The following is a 24,553-nucleotide window of genomic DNA, read 5'->3' on the forward strand; positions in this document are numbered from 1 at the left end:
CAGGCATGAGGGATATAGGCCGCCAATCAGCCATCGTCTCACACAACCTTTTTTTGGGAATCAATTTAACTAGGCCATGTTTCCAGGATGGAGGAAGAGATTGTTCTGCCCAAGCATGATTGATCATTAGAAGGAGAGTGTTCTTGAGATCACCCCAAAATGCACGGAAGAATTCAACAGTCAGTCCATCCCAACCAGGGGAGCTGCTTTTGCGTAGATGACTCAAAGCATCTTCCAGTTCACTAAGCATAAAAGGCTGCTCCAATGCATGGGCCTGTTCCCGAGATACTATGGGCTGAACATGCATAAGGAATTGAGACCTGGCTGCATTTACTTGCATCAAATGATCAGGTTGAGAAGAAAGGAGATGCTGAAAATGACTAGAACATTGCAATTCCAAGTCTGATTTGGAAGTGGTCCAGGTGCCATCAGCTTTCTTGATCCTGCAAATATCCTCCTTTCGCCTATCCGCATGGAGACTTTTAAAAAAGGCTTTGGAGGAGCAGCCCTTATCCAAAAGGGGTTTCATACGAGCTCGGATTTGCCACTTCTTTAATTTGCGAAGATCATTTTGATGGATGATATGGACCGCATAAGCACAAGAATCCTGTTCAGAAGAAGTAAGCTGCCTATGAGAACTGATTGCATCCATTTGCTGCTTGTGGGATTGAGCCCATTTTATCTTGAGCCGAAGGTTTTCCATGTAACTCCGTCCGTAGTCTTGAATAACAGCCTGTAAGCGATGAGCAAGAGTGATCCAAGCAAAATCCATATCCTCCTGAGCATGTAAGAGGAGGGGACGGACAGCCACTCTCACCATGTTCTGAAATTGTTGATGAAGCAAGTAGGCACTATTAACATGGAGCAAGCGATGACCAAAAAAAGGCATATCATCTGTCAGACGTGCTATTGATAATGTCAAGCATACTGGAAAATGATCAGATAGCAGGAGGGAGTGATCAATCCGCAATGTACATGTAAAATCAGCATACTGCTGAGCATGCAGCAAATACCATCTGTCAAGTCGAGCCCAGTAATGAGTAAAAGCATTGTGATGATATGTATAACCCATATCTGTGTCCCTTGTTGAGAGCCATAGATCTTCTGCATGCAGAGATGAGAGCATATCTTCCCAATGTCGGAACTCAGTGGGGATCATGTGAGAGCGATGAGTAGTATTGTCTTGGGAGGCAGGCGAATTGTTAAAGTCTCCACACAAAAAAGCATTGGAAAGCCATGGGTATTGTTTGAGGGAGGCCCACATTTGAGCTCTAGTCGCAGAAGTTTGTGAGGCATAAACAGATGCTATTTCATAGAGAGTATCCTGCCAGGTGCACCTGATCACCATCCATCGACCCTGAGGATCATTGTGGGCCACCGTGGGCTGTATATCATGTTTTACCAGCATGCAAACCCCCGAAAAGTGCATTGTACCAGCATAAAAAATATCATAACCAGCATAGTGGCCTTGCTGGCCAGCCAAGAAGTGTTGGTTGTGTTCTTGTAAGGAGATCACATCGGGATGCATTCTATGTACATAATGCCAGAAAAGTCTCCACTTATTGACATTGCAAAGACCCTGAACATTGTATGTAATGCAAGTAATTGAAGTAGACATAAAAGATATGTACAGTCAAACCAAAAGGCAGAATAGAGTGTAAACTGTCAGGCCTCAGCCATGACATCAACATCCACCTGGGCTCCTGGATCATTAGCTCTATGATCCTCATCATTATCACATACAGGGATGCCTCTTTTTAGCACATCAACCCACAGTTGAGAAGCAAGGCTGTCAGCAGGGGAAGAGGTCTGACCAGGGGTAGAAATTGAAGCATCCCAATGGCGAGATTGTAGTGGACGTGGTTTGAGAGCAAAAACCTTTTTGGGTTGCTGCCAGGCACCCTGGGGAGAGACATGAGATTCTGAAATTTTGCCCTTACCCTTATCTTTTTGCTTAGCTGAAACCTGAAGTACATTTTCTTTGGGAGGGACAGATTTGAGAGCCACATCACCCAGTTTGGTAGGCATTGCCTTAGACCCCGAGGCATAAGTCGGAGGGGGAGTATTTTCTGGAGCAATAGCTGTGGGTGGAAGCTGATGCAGAACTGCAGGACACTGTGAGGCTAAGTGGCCAAACTTATGGCATGTGAAACAAGCACCTGCAAAAACTCCCCATTTCAAGTCAAAATATTTTTCACCAAGGGGAACATCCTCCACTTCTACCGCAATGGAAGGAGGGGTTGGGTGATCTGTATCCCAAAGAATACAAAAGCGATTGCGATTACCCGAAGGGCGGGGTGGGCATACAACTTGCCCCAAAGTGGCTGCCAAACTTGGTAACTCAGCCCTCATATAGTCTGGAAAATCCACTACCTCAACCCATACGGGGCAGTGATGTCGAATGAGGCTGTGGTAATCTTTGTTTGGCGACCATGGCATGACATGCACCATTTGTCTGCCATAGAAAAGGGGCGACATCTCCAAAATCTGCTGGCGATATGAGGCATCCGAAAAGTGCACCTCATAAAAACCCCTAGAAGCAAAATATACCCCTTCAACAAAGCAGCCTCCCAACAATGCCTGAACCCACTGAGCCACATCATTTGCTGAAGGTAACTTTCCTGGAAAGAAGATGATAACTGCTTGCTGAGAGAATTTTCGAAGAGGAGCAACCAATGATGGAAGCTTCAACTTGTATTTGATGGCCGGGGGAGGTTTGGCCCACTCCTTCCGGCTGTACTGAAATTCATCTTTAAGCATATCAAAGACATAGTGAGCGTCGACCGAATCTGTAGTAGAAAAATCAACCTGTTGTCTTTTGGAGTCCCGGGTCGACTCCTTACGAGAGTAGCTTTTGAACTGATCTTCCATGAAGAGAAACAGGGCAGGATTGAAGGAAGGGCGGAACAAAGAAGGGCTGTACGGACGAAGAATAGGCTAGAGATGCGAACTGTACGGAATGAAGGAGGAGGCAGGGAGAGTAAAGACTGTACGGATTTCAGAAGTGGAAAGGGCGGCTGACGCAGCAGGCAAGACTATATGTACGGAAAAGGGCAAGTGGTACGGCGGTGCAACGGGGAAGATGGCGTAGGGCAAGCAGACGCGACGGAGCAACGCAGGGAAAGAGAAGTGTGGCTGTACGGCGTCCGTACAAAAGTACGGCGTCCGTACAGTTGTACGGGCAGAGCAGGAGCGAGCGGAAGAACGCAGGGATGAACAGAAACGCGACGCGGACGTGTACGGAGAGCGCAGGGATGAGCAGAGACCTCGAGTCGTGTTCGTTACTCTCGCACACTTCGTCTCCCTCGCCGTCGTCACTCCTCCTCGACTCGTCGCCTCACCTCCTCTCAGCTATTCACACACACACACCACCACACACACACACACACACACACACACACACACTGTACACACATTTGTTGGGGGTGAAAACACTGAATTTATGATAAAAAAACTTTTTACAATGAGAATAGCCTGGAAAACAGACTATTCTGAAAAATCAAAAGCAGTGGGAAAACACCTCTAAAGTAGATACATCTAAGTCATTCTCATGACAAGCATCATACAGAGATTGCCGTAATAATGTTGTAAAAAACTCATATGGTTGAAGCAATGGATTGCCTAAGAAAACCTGATTCCTCTACTTCCAAGTAGTCCAAAACGCTCAAAATCTGACCCAATGAAAAATGAGAGAATATTGGGCCTGTGCCGGAGTCAATCTGCCAAATAACTAGAAAAACTTCCCAAATCGATGACCTAGGAATCTCAAGCGAAGACGGTGGGAAATGCTGTCCAAGAGTGCTTTAGAGTGAGGACAAAACCAAAGAAGATGTGGAATTGTCTCTGCAGAAGTAGAACACCTCAAACACTGAGGATCTGCAATCCCACAGTTGCCCAAAGTGACTCCCACTGGAAAAACACCCACCAAACATCTCCAAAGAAACAATCTTTGCTTTTTATGGGACAGTGACAAGCCTACACCTTCTTCAATTGCAGATGAGGTGGAGGAGGTTCAGATGGGAGAGAAATATTTTGAGTTGAAGTGGGGGGTCTTTGCAGGAGCTTGCTTTGCATGTCACAAGTTTAGTCACTTGGCATCAGAGTGTCCTCCTGTTCTTCATAGACCTCCTCCAACAGCTATGCCTCAAAATAATGCTCAGCCTTTGCCTCACAATGGAGGGCAGCTTCCCAACATTTCAACCAATACTACTCTGGATAAGGCATCTAAATCAGCAAATGAGCATTGATAAAGGTAAACACTCCTACAAAGGCAAAGGACAAAGGTAAAGAGAAGCTAAAGGATAAGGATACTCCAGAGAATGAAGGCTAGCAGCAACCTAAAAAGGTTATTTCTTTAAGGCAGAGACCTTTGCAATCCAGACACTGGGGTGCCTCTTCTCCCACTCCTGGTCAGGCTTTCAGTTCTCAGGTCTCCCTTGCCACTAGATTATGGACATATGTCCTAAAAAAAGGTATTCCAATCTTTGATTTAGCTGATGCTCCTCCTTATGAGCATGGGTCTCAACAGGAGGCATAGGACATGGCAGTGACTTGATGCTTTCTCACATTTCTTGTACATATGCATACAGCTTTGAAATGTCTTTCTTACAATGTTCAAGGCCTCTGCAATGTAAATAAATGGAGGCTACTTTGGCATTATGTACATACTATGCATCTAGATGTGGTTTGTTTGCAAGAACATAATCAGCATGATATGGCTGGACAGCAAGGACACTTTGCAGGATATGACATTTTTTATGCAGGCACTTTTTGAGTTTTTCAGGAGTATGCATCTTAGTCAAGCATGACTTGCATCCTTTGCTGGCTTTTAATGATCAGCATGGCAGATGGATGGTATTACAATGCATGGTTGAAGAGGATATCTATGAGATTGCTTCTATGTATGCCTCTGCTTTGCGTGGACAGATGTGGGATGCCATCGGTCATTATCCTTGGAAGTCTAATGCCTTCATATGTGGAGATTTCAATAAGTCCCCTCATCCATAGGATAATACTACTCACAAATCTCATATGATACCTTCTAAATTTCAGAAATGGGAGGAGATGCAGAGTGCTGTGCAGAAGATTTGTGAAAAATCTCTCAGCCTCAAACACTGGGATTCACATATCATCAAACTGGGCAAGATTGGACAGATGGAACCTATTGAATGTGCAGCAGTTTAATGCTTTCACATGAAATTTGTGGGTTGACTACTCTCTTCAACTGTCGGACCATGCGCCCTTGTGGTTGGACTTATGTTTTGCTCAAACAGTAAATGATTTACAGCCTTCAAGTGCTAGAATGCTTCATGTGAATAATGCCTACCTTTCACACAAGCAATTGCAGGAAGCCATCTTACTTGCCATCCGGCCTCTTCGGTTGCGTGCTTATGAGGATTTGAATTTTGCTTGGGAGAGTTTTGTATGCTGCATTCAAATGATTATTAAGGATTATGGCAGGTGGCATGTGGCTGATTTACGACATCAGATCCAATGGGCTACACAGCAATGTCAAAGCCTCACTCAAATTAGCCATGAAAGCCAGCTTACTCCTCATGAGATAGATATTCTTTCATCTGCCTGGAATATCTTGTCTCAAAATGATCAAAGAAAGCTTCGTAAATGGCAAGTTAGAGCCAGGGTTAAGCCCTTGTTGGACAAAGGCTGTTCTTCAAAATCCTTTTTGAAGAGTTTGCATGCAGGAAAACAAAGACAATCAATTCAAAGGATCAAAAAACAGGATGGTTGCTGGACACAATCTCAATCCCAACTGGAGGCTGAATGTGTACATCATTTCAAAAACATTTTCTCGGAGCCTTTGCCTTGCTTTGATCAGTTCCAAGCTTAGCGCAGATTTTTGAATCGTGTCAGCCCAATTATTGATTCAAAGGTTGTTGCAGATCTTGAAAAGCATTTCTCAGACACTGAACTTGATGATGGGCTTTTTGGGCTGATCTGAAAGATATCATTCTTAAAATGATTAATTTGGCAAGAAAGGCAGCTGCCTAGTTCTTGGAAGCATGGCATAGGAAAATTGGTTCCTAAAAAACGGTTGTGTGAAACTTTTGCTGACTGGAGGCCAATTACTCTCATGCTTGTCATTTATAAGCTCCTTGCTAAGATGATTGTGCAGAGAGTTGAAGGGATATTGCATCATGGATTGCCTCTGAGGCAATATGGTTTTGTTCCGAGGAGATAGATAAATGACAACATTTCCAATACACTTGTTGCCATTGAATATGCTAAATATACTTCACAGGATGTTTTGATTATGCAAGTCGATATTGCTAAAGCTTTTGATATCGCTCACTGGGATTTTATCTCTAACACCATGTCCAAGATGGGCTTTGGACCTAAATTAATCCATGTGATCTATCTGTTATATTCAGCTTCCACTTCTCAATGCATACCTGTAAAGCACTCGTCCAGGACATGGACTTTGTTCAGATCTGTGCGGCAAGGTTGCCCCTTTAATGCTCTGTTGTATGCAATTGCTACCCATCCGCGTTGTTGTTATATATGGATTATTTGACTAACTTGGGATAGTTGCATGGTCTTCAGTTACCTGGAGCACAATCTTTTTTGGCACATGTGTATGCTGATGATTCTCTTTTCATGCCTCAAATATTCTTGCTGAAATCAGGCTTCTCATGAGCACTCTTTCTGACTTTGGATTGGCAGCTGGTATGAATATCAATTTTGATAAATCTAAGCTTTTACCATTGAAAGCTTGTGATTGGCACTCGCTTATTTGGCCTGGTCAAATTTTCGGATTGTCAGACATCTAGGGTATCTTGTGGGCTGGAATATTACCATCAAACAGGAAATGGCATGGGTTGTTGAGAGATCACGCTCAACATCATGTGATCATATGTGCATAGCACTAACCTAATAGAGTGCTATAAAGAAAAGGGTTAGATGCCCTAACCCTAACCCTAAATGGGTTTGTATATATTCTACATTTTCAACTAAATCTAGTGTATAGTTAGTCATTTGTGGTGTGCTCTCTAGTTATGCCCCTTCTCCTCATCTCCTCTTCTCCTCTCCCCTCTTCATATTTTATCATGGTATCAGGGCTCCCTTGCCTTCCGCTGAGGCATTGAGATCCTTGTGAGAGAGTGCGAGAGAGATTGTGAGATTGAGAGTTCTCTTGAGTGTTCTCCGTAAAAGTCCCCGATGAGAGATCTTTATTCATCCTTTTATAGAAAATTTCCATCCATTTTGAGAGAAACTTTCGTCCATAGGATTTTCGTTCATCTCTTTCGAGGGTTCGTGAGAGATCTATTGTCAGAGAGAGATTTTTGTTCGATCTTTATGAGAGAATCCGCAGCTCCCACAGAATCTCCAAAGATCCCGAAGCATCTTTTAAAGATTCCGGCTTCCCACGAGCTGACACGTGGCATACCCTGGTTACCTTATCCATAGGACCTTCACCCCTCGGTCAAAGACTTGACATGTGGCACCTTATCCTGCCACATCAGCAACCACCATCGACTGACACGTGGCATTTGATCTTCCACGTCACACCCTATTTGCCACCTCATACATGCCACGTCAGCACAAAGGGTCAGCTGCCTGGTCGGATGTCTGACCGTAGTTCCAATATCATAGAGACTTGGTTACACAAATGGAATGAAGCTTTCACCATTTGTGAAATCATGAATGATATGAAGAAAATCTGCGAGGCCATCCATATGTTTAATGAGGCAGCAGATAGGTGGTGGATAAAACGGCAGAAAGATGGAGTGGCATCCACTACTTGGGAGGGATTTAAAAAAGAATTTAGAAAACACTTCTTACCTCCTGACGAAGCATCCCGAGCTTGGGATCAGTATCGAAACCTTCGTCAAAGAAATTTATCAATGGCGGAATACACTGATAAGTTTAGAGAAAGTGTAATGAAAGTTTATGAACCTCTACCTCAATTAATCTAGGTAAAAGATTTTATCTTTGGATTGAATAATCGGATCAAGATGGAAGTTCCGGCTAAGTATGCGAACACGTTAGATGAAGCAATTGCCATAGCCCTGAACTATGAAGATGCCAAAGGGAACAGACCAAGTGGGTTTGTGCAGGTTGGGACTCGGTATGAGTACCGGAAGAAAATTGGGTTTAAGAAGAAGTGGATTAGCAAAGGGAGTGCCTCACAGCCTAGTGGTCAAGCGAAGTAGGCGAAGCCAATCGAGACTCCTAAACCAAGTACCACCATTGGAACGAAAAGAAAAGTAACACCAATGGCAGCCCGGGCTTGGTCGAAGTCTTTTTTGAACCCAGAGCAAAGAGAAAAAGCGAGGAGAGAAGACTTGTGTTTTAGATGCCTTCAACCTCATCAGTGGAAAGATTGTCCACGAAACAAGGATCGTCGGATGGCTAAGATGGTGATCTCAGAATGCGACGTGGAAATGGAGGGAAGTCCCAGAGCAGAACAAATGCAGATTCTGTTGAAAATGGGGAGAGGGTGAGAGACACTCATCACATGATTGGAGACAGGAGTTGAGGCACAATAGCTGATGTTGATAGATGGATAAATTGTAGCGAGTACATGGCCTCATTTATAGGCTGGGCAAGCCTTATCTTCCCACACTGACACCTCATAGATGAGGTCACACACAAGAGAATCTAGATCCTATAATCTAGGGGAGGAATCACACCTACCACATGAGGTGGCACAAGTGGCCTCAAGACTCTTCACTCACACAACTGTAGGACACTCCTAGGACTAGGAGTGTCAAAAACTAGGAGTCCTAGGACCCTTCGGAGCTAGGGTCAAAAACTAGTTTTTGACACTCCTAGGACTCCTAGTTTTTGACCCTTCGGAGCTAGGGTCAAAAACTATAACATCATCCAGACTATGCATCCCAGGCAATAATTCAGAGGTTGAACCAAGCACTCTCATGGCTTAGGTGTCAACGTGATCAGAGACTCAAATCTGAGCATGGATGCATGACCAACTCATAGGTCTAGAGAGTACACCAACATCTTGGAACTCAGCCAGGCCTGATAAAGGAAAGACATAACAACCCCCCTGCCTTCTAACTGGATACATGGAAATAATTGGAGCCTTTTATAGGACAAGGCACACAAAATGACAAATTATTACATCATTTTAGGGGGACTACCCAAGGCAGAGTACCTAACACACACATGACTCTAGAAAGCCCACTCTTCATCTATCACCTCATGGAGGAATAGACCAGAAACAGCAATAGTGCAGGCTTGTTCCTCAGGTCCAGAAGGTGTAGCTTCATCGTCTTCGTCCTCGCTCTGCTCCGCAACCAGATTGGCATGTTCTTTGGCTTGTACCTTTGCCATCTTCTTGAAGCAACGATCCTCTGTATGGCCAAGCTTCTGACAGTAATTACATTTAAGAGGTTTTCCTTTCTTCTTGGGCTTATTCTTGAGAAAGAATGCTTTGTCAGGTTCAAAGGAAGATTCTACTTTCTCTGTAAGCCTACGGTCCTCATCAATGAGATGAGCTACCATATCCTTAAAGCTCATATTGCGGCTGATTCTTAGGACAGCAAGGATCTCACTGTACTTGGAAATGTCTTCAATACTTGAGAGAAGTACAGCAACTTGATCATCATCTTCAACAATGGCTCGGATGGCAAATAATTGTTGGAGAATTGACCCAAGATTGCTCAAGTGTTCATTGAGGGTTTCAGTTTCCTTCATCTTGAGCTTGAAGAGTTTTTGTTTGAGAAAGACTTTGGAATTATTGATCTTATTTCCAAACAAATTCTCTAATTTTTCCCAAACGTCATTTGCACTCTTATCAAAATCCACATGGTGGATATGGTTGTCAGCTAAAGCTAGGCCAATGATAGCCATTGCTTTGTCATTTTGGTTTTCCCACCAACTGATTCTAGCATCATCACTTTGGGGTTTTGGCTCCTTGCCATTGGTGATATTCCATATGCCTTCTCACATAAGAAGAAGCCAGGGTTTCGTCTGCCAAGTTGGGAAATTGCTTCCTGAGAATTTATCGATGAACGAGGAGATTTTTATGCTATCCATTGGTGGGAAGGTCTTAGCTATTATTACAACCAGTGTCTAAATCCCTTATAATGTTTACTAAAAAAAAAATAGGCACAGAGGAGACCTCAGATTATCAAGAAAGAATGCTGATTTCAGCCTTCAGAAGCATAACTTCAGGAATGGATTTGAAAGACATGGAGCTATACTAGATACATGCTTCGTCAGTAGCTAAACAAACAGCACCTTCTTCAGTTCACGGTCAGCACTTCAGTGGTCGATTCAGCAGAAGCGGCATTAAGAGGAGAAGATGCCTGTGTAGGTGATGCTGTAGCTGGGCTAATTGTGGCTGAAAAAATGCAGACTTGGATAGCGTCTTCAGAAAGCATGGCATGGCGTAGGTATATAGCAACGTGAGAGAGTCGCCCGTCGTAAGAGCTTCAGCGTGGCGCAAACATCATAGTAGAGAATCGGGTCAACAAGTAAATTCAGAGGTGGAACCTTGTGAAAGTCAATACCTCGTGCAGGAAATGAGCAGCAACCAATGAAGCGGGGAGCCACAAACTAAATCCACGGGCAGCCATGAATTGAAGCAAGATAATTTGTGAACTGATCAAGAGACCAGCGGCAGATTGCTGGAGCAAATCGTGGGCATGAAGCTGGAGCAGACATTTGAGCATGAACAACTGCAGCAGTAAAACGGCCTGACTTCAGTTCGAGGAGTCAGGGCAGCAAATCGTAGCAAAGAACGGCGCGCTGTTTGCAGGGCATTGGGGCAGAATGCTGCTGCTGGAGATTGCGCAGGAGGAGAGCTGAGAGGCGACAGCAGCAATGGGCAAAACTGAAGCGGCCATCAGGAATCTTGGGATAGAGACTGCGGGCAGAACTGGAACGGCCTGCTTGACAGCAACGTGGAGATGGCGGGCAGAATTCCTGGCTGAGATGGATGCGTGAGCAGATTGCGAGGGAGGCCGACTGCTTCAATGTGGCTTCATCTCCACAAGACGCAGTTGCAGAAGCAGGCGACAAACTGAGCGGGGGAGCGTGTAGAAATGTGCAGGGACTTTCTCCATGGCAAAAGAAGAAATCGTGACAGCGTGTTGCTCTTCCAGAATCGTGGTGCAGGATACTCTCAAGGGCTGAGCGATGGCGGGCAGAAATAGTACGTGGAGCTACCCGAGCTCTGATATCATTTGTTGAAAATGGGGAGAGGGTGAGAGACACTCATCACATGATTGGAGACGAGCTAAGGCACAATAGCTGATGTTGATAGATGGATAAATCGTAGCGAGTACATGGCCTCATTTATAGGCTGGGCAAGCCTTATCTTCCCACACTGACACCTCATAGATGAGGTCACACACAAGAGAATCTAGATCCTATAATCTAGGGAGGAATCACACCTACCACATGAGGTGGCACAAGTGGCCTCAAGACTCTTCACACTCACACAACTGTAGGACACTCCTAGGACTCTAGGACCACACACACTAGGACTCCGATAGTTCCAACAGATTCAGCTAGCGGGATCTTCTCAAAGGTCAGTACCTGTTTTGTTATGTGTGTCTGTTGCTAGCTAGTAACTAGTGCACCTAATAATGTCCTGTTAAAGCCCGTAGCAACGGGGTTTACAGCCTTTAACGATACAGAGTTAATTAAGATGAAAGGGCAAGTAGCCAATCATGATGTCATTGTGTTATTTGACTCAACGTCAAGGCACAATGTAATTAACTCCAAGCTTATAAAGAGGCAGAAATTAAAGACTAGCCCATCTGACTATGCATGTACAATCAGAATGGTAGACGAAAGTTCAACTGAAGGATGGGACCAAAGGGTTACCTAGTTGGAACTTCGAATTCAAGACTATACTGAGAAGCTTGATTTTGAAATGACAAAGCTTGCTCACGCTGACATAGCCCTGGGTAAGGCTTGGCATTCTAGGAAGAATCCAGCCATAGATTGAAAAAAGCACATTTATTAATTCAAGATGAATGATGTGATGTATGTCTTACGAGCTGAAAAAGATATACCTCAAGGACCGTTGGTTTTTGTAATGGAAGTTCTAAAAGCTCAAGAAGAGTTTATGTTTCTTTGTACAGCATCAGTAGAGCCAATTGATGGTCCTTCGGCTAGTACTGATGTTACCCAAAATGGAGAGATGGCCAAGTTGGCTGATCAAATAGTAGAGGAGTTCTCTGATTGTTTTAGGTATCTTATGGGTTACCTCCAGAGTGGAATGTTTAGCATAAGATTGAACTGATCCCGGGGGCAGAACCTGTAAATAGACCTCCCTATAGGTTAAGTTTACCGAAGAAACGGAGGTGCGAAGACAACTGGAAGAATACCTCAAGCTAAGGCAGATTCAACCCAGTTTCTCACCTTTTGCTTCGCAAGTGATTTAAAGAAAAGAAAGACGATACTTTTCGCCTCTGTATAGATTACAGAGCATTGAATAATATCACTATTAAGCACAGGTATCCCAAGGCTCGGATCGAAGATTTGCTAGATGCGTTACATGGGGTCGTAATTTTCAGCAAGATAGATCTTAAATATGGCTACCATCAAATCCGTATTAGAGTCGAGGATGTGCATAAAACCGCTTTTAGAAGCAGGTTTGGACATTATGAGTTATTGGTAATGCCGTTTGGACTTACCAATGCTCCAGCTACATTCATCATGCTTATGAACGATTTACTACGTCCGTATATCGAGAAGTTTGTACTACATTTTATAGATAATATTCTTGTGTTCAGCAAAAGTATTGCTGAGCATCACGAACACTTAAGAATAGTGTTCAATACTTTCAGGAAAGCCAGTCTTTTGTAAATAAAAAGAAAACTGTACTGTGTATGATAAGACTTGAATATTTAGGATTCATTATTACTCCTGAGGGGATAGAAATGGATCCAAAGAAAGTGGCTACGATATTGACTTGGCCTATCCCTCAGAGTTTGACCGCTTTGCGATCATTCTTGGGATTTTTCCAATTTTATCGAAGGCTTATCAAAGGATATTCCGAAATAGTATCGTCATTGACTGATCTGACCTCAGATAAAGTACCTTTTATATGGGGACCGAAACAACAGGAAAGTTTTAACACCATAAAACAAGTTGTGGTCTCAGAACCGGTGTTAAAAATAGTTGATCCCCTGAAACCGTTTTTCCTTGAAACCGATGCAAGTGGCATTGCGGTAGGAGCAGTTCTTCTCCATGAGGAAAGGCCAGTAGCCTTTAAAAGCAAGAAGCTTTCTCCCTCTCAACGAAATTGGCCAACTCTGAAACATTTTTGTAAACAACCTGACTTGAGAGGCCGCCAAGCTAGGTGGGCAGAACTCATTCAAGAGTTTAACTTGACGATTTGGTACCGAAGAGGAAAGGATAATAAAGTAGCTGATGCGTTGTCATGCATTATGCATAATATGAGTTTCACGGTATTAGAAAGTGGTCTAATGACCGAGATTAGAGAAACTCAAAAGATGGACGAGTTCATCCAGAGCTTTTAGCCTAATGCTCATGTATTTAAACCCAGAGCTTTTAGCCTAATGCTCATGTATTTAAACCTGGAGAAAAGGGTGACCTGGCATCCTGAAAAGACCAAACTTATGCAAGATATACCATAAGAGATGGTGTGTTGAAAAGAAATGGCAAGGTAATAGTATCTAATCAGAATGATCTCAAGCAGAGAGTCATTCAACAATGCCATGATAGCCCATGTGCGAGACATCCAGGAGTCGAGAAAATGCATGATCTCGTGAAGCGAGATTTCTTTTGGCCGAAAATAAAAAAACATATTCATGAATATGTGACACGTTGTTTTTCGTGTCAGGTAAGTAAGGCAGAGCGGGTGAAGCCACCTGGACTTTTACAACCTTTGGAAATACCACTAGGTAGGTGGGAGAGCATTTCCATGGACTTTATTGTAGGTCTGCCTATGACACAAGGTGGATATGATTCTATCCTTATGGTACTTGATCGTCTTACCAAGATGGCTCACTTCATTCGAACTAGAGAGTCTGTTAGTACCCCGCAAGTGGTGGATTTATTTATTTAACATATATTTTGTTTGCATGGATTACCCAAATCCATAGTGTCAAACAGGGATGTCAAATTTACCAATCATTTTTGGACTACAGTGTTTGAGACACTAAGAACTAAGTTGGGAATGAGTAGTGGGGATCATCCAGAAACGGATGGTCAGACAGAAAGAATCAACCAAATTTTAGACGATATGCTTAGAGCATATGCGTCATTGAGGCAACATACATGGGACAAGTGGTTGCCATTGCTAGAATTTGCCTACAATGATAGAAAACATTCCTCTACAAGGTTTAGTCCGTTTGAGCTGAACTATGGTTATAGACCAGCGAATCCAACTACAGTTGGAGTACCTCAAAAAGTGCCTAGTGCCGCAAACTTTGTGGTTCAGATGCGGGAGATGCTAGCACTTTTGAGAGCTAACATCCGCCAAGCTATGGATAGAGCTAAGGCGTATGCGGATGAAAATAGATCCGTTAGAGAATTTAAGGAAGGAGAAAAAGTTTTTCTCAGAGTTCCTTCGCACTCTTAAGTTTTTGACTGCAAGAGAGTGTACTAAGTTATCATCTCGATATTGTGGGCCGTGATTAATTCTAAAAAGAATCGGCAAAGTAGCCTATAAATTAGAATTACCACAGGGTTGTAAGGTGCACCCAGTGTTTCATGTTTCTCGCTTAAAGAAATTTTTGCATACATGTGACTCACTAATCGAGGGTGTTGTTTTGTTTCAGGAGATAGAGGATAATGCAGGACACAAACCAACTAGAATCTTGGACCAAGGAACGATGCAAGTACGCAATCAGAAGATACCCACGGTGTTGGTTGCATGGCATGGTTTACCTCTATCAGAAGCTACCTGGGAATCCGTATACCAATTACGGAGAGTGTTCCCAGACTTTATCATGGAGGACGCTGATGCCTGAAGAGGGAAGGAATATTACGCTCAAGTTGAGGCAAAAGGGTTAGTTGACATTTTTCTTTAAAGAATCAATGTTTGTATTATATTTGTTTGGGCTTCACGTAATTGATCAAGAAAGGAATCAAGGTCAAGGTCCTTGGTGAGGGTGACATGGCGCAAGACTAGGTGGATCTAAGGCTAAGGGGTCTAAAATGTGCCAAGGGGCAAATGATTTCATTGTTATGCCAAGAGAGGGGTAAATGATGCATTGAGGATATGCCCTCAAATGTAGACATGTGACATACTAGATCCATCTAGGAAATTGGGGCTTGGTGGAATCTGCATGCTGGAGCCTTCACGTATGTGGGCTATTCTAAGAGTTTGCTACCACCGAGGTTGGGTGGAAGGAAATTTACGTGTGCCTGCCCCGTGATTGACTGTTGAGCTGACAAATTGAAGAGAGTGATCGTCATATTGCGGTTGAGCTAACACATGCTTTTCTGGTACTGTAGCTAGCATTCTGTATAAGCGTCCTTCCATGACACCTTTACCTACTAGCTGAAATCTTCCTGTGTCGGAATTTGTCGTTGGATGGTAATACTCTGGACTAGATTCTCGTATCCCTCAATTAGTCCATTCAAGATGACTTAAACCATTTCTGCGGGGTTCATAGTCTCTCCTGCTGCTGCGAGTTGATTGTTGTAGTCTTTGATCCGGAGTATATAAGCATGACCAGTTTTACTACTCTTGCGAAAACTCTGGTTGATTTGGTTTCTCAGTGTGAGAATCCTAGAAGTGTTCTTGGACTCATAGAGAGCTGCAAACATATCCCATGCTTCTTTGGATGTCTTGATGGTGTTGAGCTATCCTAGTATGACATCTTGCACATTCTGCTTGATCATATGATATGCATACTTATCTTTCTTATCCCATTCTGCCTGCGCTCAAACAATGGCAAGATCTGCTACAGGTACGAAAACTGTTTGTGTAGTTGGAGATCCCGCTGCTGGTGCTGCGACAACAGGTGGAGTAGAGCGACTATTCCTGGATCGTTCAATGATCTAGGTGTAGATCCATCGACATACTCCCATTTGTCCTGAAGTACAAGAATGGTCTCCATTCGGTATTTCCATGTGCCGTGATTGGAGTTATCTAGCTTAGCAGATGCCTCTAGATTGAGGTTGCTAGTCGTAGACATGGTGCAAGAAATGTACTCAAAGTGTCGTGAAAATCACTGTCTGAATCAACTACAAAACACTGACTGTAGCAAGTGAAATTTGAACTGTCGATGAAGGTTGAACTGCAATATATAATTACAAGGCTTGTGGCAAATGATGCTAGAAATAGCCAAGAGGCTTTACAAGGCTAAAATGATGTACACAATGGGGTGAAATAGCCAAATAGGCTTTACAATGATAACATATATGTGTGAAATCAAATCATGTGCTATCTGCCCACTAACCAATCGGCAATGCCTCTGAACACTCTGAAGTCTGCTCAGTGAACCGTGAATGTCAGGTTTCAAGTAATGTGATGATGTGAAACCGTATGTAAGCGTAGGGACTGACTCCGAGTAAGAACTACTCAGGAATTTTAGGCATGGCTTAGATTGGCAACTTGGGAAAATTTAACGCGTCCCCTCTATGGCGATCTAGTCTACTTTGATCTAAATCTATACCAACCGTCGATCGATGAAAGAACAACAAATAATTTATTTTCTTTGGTTCTTTTTACGTGTTGGGTCAGATGCGTCGATGTAGAGGCTAATGTATGTGTAGGAAGTGGATTTGGCGACGAGGCTCAAAAGTGAGTGATACTTGCGCCGAAATGTGCGCATGATGTGACGAGCGCGTAGAGCACGAAAAATTGAACGATTTTCCTTTTTGAAGCGCTCTCAAATTCTTTTTGAATCAAGAGATACTACTTGATCTAGGTGGAGGGGCAAAAGCAGTGCAAATGTGCTCGATGATGATGTGGCAGTCAGGGGGTCACATGTAGTGACTGTGCTTGTGGAGCAGCCCTGTGCTGAGGTGGCAGGAATAGTCACATGCAAAATGCCAAGCAGGAGGTCAGAGTGCCACTGTTGAGGTGGCAAGATGATGTGACAGCTGAAGTTAATACTTTTGTGGCCTATAACTGGCAATATTAGGCACCTTAGTCCTCCTAGGATCGACTGTATGAACACTGGTTTCAGTTTCCATTGAAGATTTACCTTTCTCTTCACGAGATGGTCTAGTAGGCATACTATGAACCATTTTCCTGAGCTCGGATTGCCCTACATTTGCTTGTAACTATTGCGCTAAAATCTATTGCAAGGCATCGTCCAATAATGCAATTCTATCAAATAGTGTATGGCCTGCTGAGTGCGACACCTGCGGGGTCGGTCGGACTCCTGATTCTACGGGATCCACCCTAGAAGCTTCTTCTTCTACTTCCATTTAGGTCGATAGGGTTGTTTTTTAAAAAATAAAAATAAATAAAACACCACCTAAAACTGTATTTACAAATTGCTTTTCAATCTCATAACCACAAAAGGTGTCTAAACGGGCGTAACCATCAACTGAAAATAGCTGAGAACCAAGATGAATATCTTTTCCCTATACTAGGGAAATATTTGCAATCTCAAATAACTCAAACACCGAGGGCAAATAACTAGCATATACCACAACAAAATTTAACAGGTATAGAAAGCTCCTTGGTCATATTTTTGCTGCATGAAGAGATGAACTTGTCCGTGCAAGCCACTCCATCTCTTAGTCGAACTCCTTGAACGAATTCATACATATGAGTAGATCCACGAGACCAGCCTCTTCTCTAGTTTAAATATGTGATGTCGATTTGAATTTTGGCTAGTGCTGACCAGACAGGTCTTCGTGAGCATAGGCGTTTATCTTTTGATATGACTAAATGTAACCAAGCTTCCCCAATAGCGGTTCACAGCAACGTACGTAGCTCTACTAGCTACCGAGCCCACAACTTGCAAAATCAACAGTACTATCGTATCCAACACCCTCTCACATCATACGACGTTGTGGCTCCAACTTTTGTCGTTAACCAAAATACCACTTGATTCATCTCGAGAAGTGAACCTCCTATGCAATAGCTGAACGAAGGTTTTTTTCACACCCAGCTCCTGCGATGCCTAGGAGCCCTGAAGGCAGCAATCCATGTCCCTTCACGTGCGCCACTCAATCCAAACAACAAGCAATCAATTGCGCCGACCTTGTTCGAGACTCTGTGAGCCACCGTAAATCCTATATGGCCTTACTACGACACCTCAGGAATCAGCCCCAAGAATCACGATTCAAGTTCCTTGTATACATGCAGTTCTTCAGCACAACAGACCAAGGAAAGCCCGACACACCCAACGCTGACAAGCAGCGACGATGATGCCAATGAGAACCACTCCCTCGACACCTCCTCCATACGATTCTTGATATCACTAGCGACACTCAGCAGATGGAATGTGTATCAACTCGATGTCAAGAATGCATTTCTCAATGGTTACCTAGATGAGGAAGTCTACATGCAATAACCAGCAGATTATGTTGAACCAGGAAAGGAGAATAAGGTTTGCCATCTCAAAAAGAGTCTCTACGGCTTAAAGAAAGCACCTAGAAGTTGATACAACAGAATCGACAAGTATTTTGCTAATCTAGGATACATGAAATCCAATGCAGATCATACTTTCTACTACAAAGTTCAAGGGGAAGACATTACTATTGCACTTTTATACGTAGATGATCTGATTGTGACCGGAAGCAAGGATAGCTTCATCCAAAAGCTATAACAAGACTTATCTGTAGAGTTTGACATGAAAGATCTTGGACTTATGCACTATTGTCTTGAAATTGAGTTCTGGAGAGATTCAGACAGCACCTTCATGAGTCAGCTCAAATATGTTGATAAGTCTTTTGAAGAAGTTCATATGGCAGATTGCAAGATTGCAGCCACTCCCATGGAACAGAGTTTGAAACTTACTAAAGATTCAAAAAAGCCTACAGTCAATGACAGGTACTACAGGCAGCTCATTGGATCTCTTATATATTTGACTATCACACAGTCAGATATTTGTTATGAAGTAAGTTCACTAGCATAGTTTATGGCAAATCCAAAATAGTCTCATTGGAATGTAGCCAAAAGAGTCTTGATATACATCATAGGTACAAGACAGTTTGGGATAGAATACAGAGAAAGTCATCCAAGGTTGCATGGATACTGTGATAGTGACTATGCCGTAGATCATGAGACCAAGAGATCCACATAGGAATATGCATTTTTTCTTGGTCAAGGTGCTATATCATGGTTTTCGAACAAACAACCAACTGTTTCTTTGTCTTCGACTGAAGTAGAATACAGGGCACTCACTACAAGTGCATGTGAGGCTATATGGCTCAGAAGACTAATGTCAGAAATAGATTACTTTGATGAGTCAAAGCCAACAACAATATACTGTGATAATCAATTGGTTCAAGAATTGGCCAAGAATCCAATATATAACTCCAAGACAAAGCACACTGATGTCAGAGAGCACTTCATCAGAGAAAGAGTATTACTTGGTGACATCACACTGCAACATTGTGATAGCAAACAGAATGTTGCAGACATCTTTACCAAACCACTCGGTAAAGAGCTTTTCGAGAAACACCGACTAGCTCTTGGTTTGACGTAGAGGAAGGACATTCCCATTAAAGGGGTGTGATGCAATGTAATGTTTAGTCCTTCTTCGATTCCCCAGAATCATCATCTTGAGGGAAGGCCTACTTCATGATGTTGATCTTGAGGGAAGGTGTTGAGAGATCATGCTCAACATCATGTGATCATATGTGCATAGCACTAACCCAATAGAGTGCTATAAAGGAAAGGGTTAGATGCCCAAACCTTAACCCTATATGGGTTTGTATATATTCTACATTTTCAACTAAATCTAGTGTACAGTTAGTCATTTGTGGTGTGCTCTCTAGCTGTGCCCTCTCTCCTCATCTCCTCATCTCCTCTTCCCTCTTCATATTTTGTCATGGGTATTTGAGAAGCTTTATCAGAAGTTGGATTATTAGAAATTATCCACATGGCCACTACATGTTCGCCTCAGAATTGTTCAGTCCATTATTATGGCTCATGTTCAGTTTTATTTGCCCCTTTTACACTTGATTACTAAAGATCTCAATACTTTTACGTATCAGGCAATGGAGCTCTTTTGGAAGACAAAAACTCACAGGAAAGGTTTGAGGCTGCTGAAAGTGCACTTTATATGTTCTCCAAAGATGCATGGGGGTCTTAACATTCTCGACATCAGGTATCATATATTAGCGAGAAAGATTACCATGCTTCCTACCTTTTTTCAGCAAAATCAGCCATGGGCTATCATGTTGGCAGCCATGTGTATGAACATGAGGACAAAGGCATATGGGGATTGGATTACTGATCATTGGGAAGTGGTCATTGGCAAATTTCATGGCATTATCCCTGGCTGTCCTTACTCCTCTTCTCTATTACAGGATTGGAAGCGAGTGCTTTCTAAAGTTAAATGGTGTCCTGTCAATTCAGCTCAGGCCAATTCTCTTTGCCATGAAAGTATACATTGGAGCTCAAGTTTTTATCTTCCCCTTGCCTTACAAGAACCGGTTAAGGCATACAATCTCATGAAACTTGGGATTCATTACATTAATGATGTGGTGGATGTTCAGGGGAATATTTTATCATTTCCAGATGCTTATCGTCGATTTTCCCTTGGTATGCATCATAGACCAATATGGAGGAAAATAAGCAGTTTGTTGCAGTACCTACTCCCAATTCCACCTTATGATGGCTCCCTCTGACTTCAAAATTGGTAGCTCATGCCCTGTAATCATGGATTACACCCCATTTCTTTGCAAGCCATTTCTTCTATAAAAACTTATAGGCTGATTTTGCCTCCTCCATGGATTGCGCAGCATGGGAATAGCCTCTGGCATCTGCACAAATCTCTTTCATGGTGGAAGTCAAATCTCAAAGTAGTATGGAGAAGTAAGCTACCAGTGGGTCTAGGAGGACATATCACTTGCCCCAAAGATGTAACCAATCCAGGCAAGTCCTCATGCATATAGTCTATAAAATCAACCAATTCCACCCATACTAGGTAATGGTGCTTGATCCAGTTCTGATAATCTTTATTGGGAGATCAAGGTAAAACATGTACCATTTGTCTGCCATAAAACAAAGGGGAGAATTACAATATCTTTTGCTTGTAAGTGACATGAGAAAGATGTACTTCATAAAAGCCCTGGAGGCAAAATATACTCCCTCAACAAAACATCCACCCAACAAGGCCTTTATCCACTATGCTACATCATTAGCAGCAGTAGGGATTCTTCCTGGAAAAAACAAAATTACAGCAGTCTGTGATAGCTTTTTCAAAGGATTTACCAACGAGGGAAGCTTCAATTTGTACTTGACTTCTGGAACAGGTTTGTTCCATGCCGGTCTACTTTGAAAAAATTCCTCATGAAGCGTGTCAAAGACATAGCGTGCACCCAGATTATCCTCTGCAAGAGCTTCTGTAAGTCTTCGTTTGGGATCAAGAGAGCGATCCCTATGCAAATAATGCTTGAGTTGAGGGTCAGAATCCATCACAGAAGAGGTGAAGGAGGAGAACTGAAGCGTAGAAGAGGATATGGACAGCGTAAGGGATATCCACACACCCATGTAAGCCAGTACTGAAAAAAAACACAACAAAAGTTCGAGTATTAAGAAGGGAAAGGAGAAGAGGGTTAAACAAAGACAAATCTAAGGAACTTTTGGTGGTGATGCAATGATGAACAGCAAAAGACGAGCAAGAAACGGCGAGAAGGCAAGAAGAGCAGTGTGGCAGGCTGATTTCGGGATCTGCGTCAGGGTTTCGGGGCTGCAAGGACAGACGAAAACTGTCCGTACAGTCTGTACGGACAGTACGGATTATGTATAGAGGGCTGAAGATGCTGAAGAAGATCAGCTGGGCTCAAAGCAGGGCTCACTGAATCCAGGTTGACATGGGAGCTCTCTCTCTCTCTCTCTCACACACACACACACACACAATTTTTTTTGGTAAAATCCAGTGCATTGTCACACACACACACACACTTTTTTTTTTTTTGGGCAAAATCCAGTGTAGTGTATTTATATTGTCATAACTTTACAAGAGGGAAAGTCTCCAAAAAATGGAGAGTATCCCACAGATCAGAAGCATAAAAAGAAAAGCTCGATGCAAGATGCATGCAGATTACCCTCATGGCAGGCATCATATAAAGATTGCCGCAATGAGGCTCTAAAATATTCATATGACTTTTGAAACTGGCGGCCCAAGTATGCCAAATTGTGCTCTTCCCAGATTGTCCAAAGCGCCCAATATCTCACCCATGAGAGAAAGAGGGAGTATTGAGATAAAGGCCTTCTAAATCTGCCAAATAGCCAAAAATGTTTCCCAAATATGTGACTCGGGAAACGGAGGCGAAGAAGATCTGAAATTTTCCCAAGGAGATTGCGAGTAGACGAGCAATGCCAAAGCAAATGAGGGACAGTCTCCGAAGGAGCGTGACACCGTAAACAGGTGGGTGGTGCAATGTGACGTTTGGCAAGTGTGATTCCCACTGACAATGTGCCAGTCATGCATCTCCAAAGTAAGAGTCTTTGTTTCAAAGGCATTTTACACCTCCATAATAGTCGGAGATTCTTTCGCCACCATGAAAGGGGCTGCCTGATATGCCATAGAGTATTAGCATATTGATGAATCCAAGGGGCAGGTTGAAGAAGCTTGTAGACTTTGATGGAGGTCAAAACAGGCAGAGGTATAGGACGAGAGCATGTAGCAACGGGGAACAATTGCCAATCCATTAGCCTGTATGTGTCAGCCACAGGGGGAATAGGTAGAAATGGATGCAAGAGATCAGCAATTTTCTTCCATATCAATCCATGATGCATTCCCAAAGCACAAAGGGCAGTGGCCTGAGGAAAAGATAAGACATGGCCGTGATCATCTACCACATCATTGATGTATCTAATTCCCAATTTCATGAGATTATATGCCCGAACCGGTTCCTGTAAAGCAAGTGGAATGTCAAAAATGGCACTCCAATGAATACTTTCTTTCCTCATTGAGTTTGTCCCCAAATGATTATCAGGAGCCCATTTGACTTTAGAAAGCACTTGTTTCCAGTCCAATATGAGAGCAGTAGAAAAAGGGCATCCAGGAATCTTCCCGACAAATCTCCCAATGACAACCTCCCAATGATCAGTAGTCCAATGGCCATAAGCAGTTGTCCTCGTGTTGACACACATGGATGCTATCATACAAGTCCATGGCTGCTTTTGACAGAAAAAGGTATGGAGCATAGTCGCCTTCCTTGCAAGTACATGATATCTGATATTTAATACATTAAGTCCTCCATGCATCCTAGGGGAACATACCATTTCCATCTTCAGCAGTCTCAATGCTTTCACTGCAGTTTTTGTCAAAATGATTGTGTATAGGCTTCATGGGATACTGAATGCGGGCCTTCATCCTCATCAGTATGGGTTTGTGCCGCGAAGACAAATCTATGACAATATCTCCAATGCATTGACTGCAATTGAATATGCCAAGTACTCGAATCAAGATGTACTCATATTGCAGGCAGATATTACTAAGGCATTTGACACTGTACAATGGGATTTTATCTCTCAAACCATGACAAAGCTGGGGTTTGGTCCCAAGATAGCAAATGCAATCTATTGGCTTTATTTTGGATCTACTTCCTAGTGCATTCTCGGAAGTCATCTATCTCGGTCATGGATATTGGGTAGATCAGTCCGACAGGGCTGCCTCCTTAGTGCTCTTTTCTATGCCATTGCGACTCATCCCCTATTGATGTATCTTGATCATCTTACAAACACAGGACAGATGACTGGTCTAAAATCCCTGGGGCTGCATCTTTTTTGGCACAGGCATACGCTGATGATTCCTTCTTTATGCCACAGAATTCTCCTCGGGAAGTCAGCATGCTTATGACCACATTATCTTTGTATGGATTAGCAGCGGGATTGCATGCCAACTTTGACAAATCCAAATTGCTTCCCCTGAAACAATGTGACTGGCATTCTATTCTCTGGCCTGGTCAGATAGTGCATTCCAAAGATGTAGTCAGGCATTTGGGATATCCTATAGGATGGCATATCACCAGAAAACAGCAGCTAAAATGGATATTCCAAAGACTTCAACACAAATTGCAATATTGGAAAATTTCTACTTGGCCACTTCATGTCAGGCTCAGAATCCGTGTCAGTAAAAGGTCTCTCAAATAAAAGAGCATCATCCATTTCCACTATCCCAGAAACATATTGAAGAAATTCAATCCGCGCATCAGTCATTTGATTTGATGGGGGGCCAGGGGCAGAGAACAGTGTGTGGAAGTAATTTTGGCATTCATCTTGGAGATCAGAGAAGGAGTGCGTCCAAGAGCCATCTAGCTTCCTTACCCTTAGACATGAGTTTTTCTTTCGAGAGGCATGCAGTCCCTTGAAAAAGGCTTTGGATGAACAGCCCTTATCCATAAGGGGCTTCATTCTTGCTCTAATCTGCCATTTGTGCAATTTCCGCTGATCATTATCAGTCAGTTTGATCCGGGCTTGTGAGAGGGAATCATTTTCCGATTC

The 24,553-nt window shown here is 43.0% G+C and overlaps 2 protein-coding genes across 3 annotated transcripts in view; one reads left to right on the top strand and one right to left on the bottom strand.

Annotated features, from left to right (window-relative positions):
* LOC147882963 (amino-acid permease BAT1-like) overlaps positions 1 to 24,553 on the top strand; it is a 70,040-nt gene that overhangs the window by 14,562 nt on the left and 30,925 nt on the right. The gene's annotated exons all lie outside the window — the stretch shown is intronic.
* On the bottom strand, positions 22,103 to 23,332 carry LOC147882964 (uncharacterized). The gene has a single exon (XM_087400282.1). The coding sequence runs from the start codon at positions 23,330 to 23,332 to the stop codon at positions 22,103 to 22,105; it is 1,230 nt and encodes a 409-aa protein (XP_087256408.1).

The sequence above is a fragment of the Dipteris shenzhenensis genome, chromosome 29, assembly GCF_047967505.1.
Source record: "Dipteris shenzhenensis isolate YYH24624 ecotype China chromosome 29, Dip_SZ_1.0, whole genome shotgun sequence".
NCBI lineage: Eukaryota > Viridiplantae > Streptophyta > Polypodiopsida > Gleicheniales > Dipteridaceae > Dipteris > Dipteris shenzhenensis.

Excerpts from the sequence above, each read along its gene's own strand:
- LOC147882964 (XM_087400282.1), bottom strand. The coding sequence starts at position 23,332 with ATGGTATGTTCCCCTAGGATGCATGGAGGACTTAATGTATTAAATATC.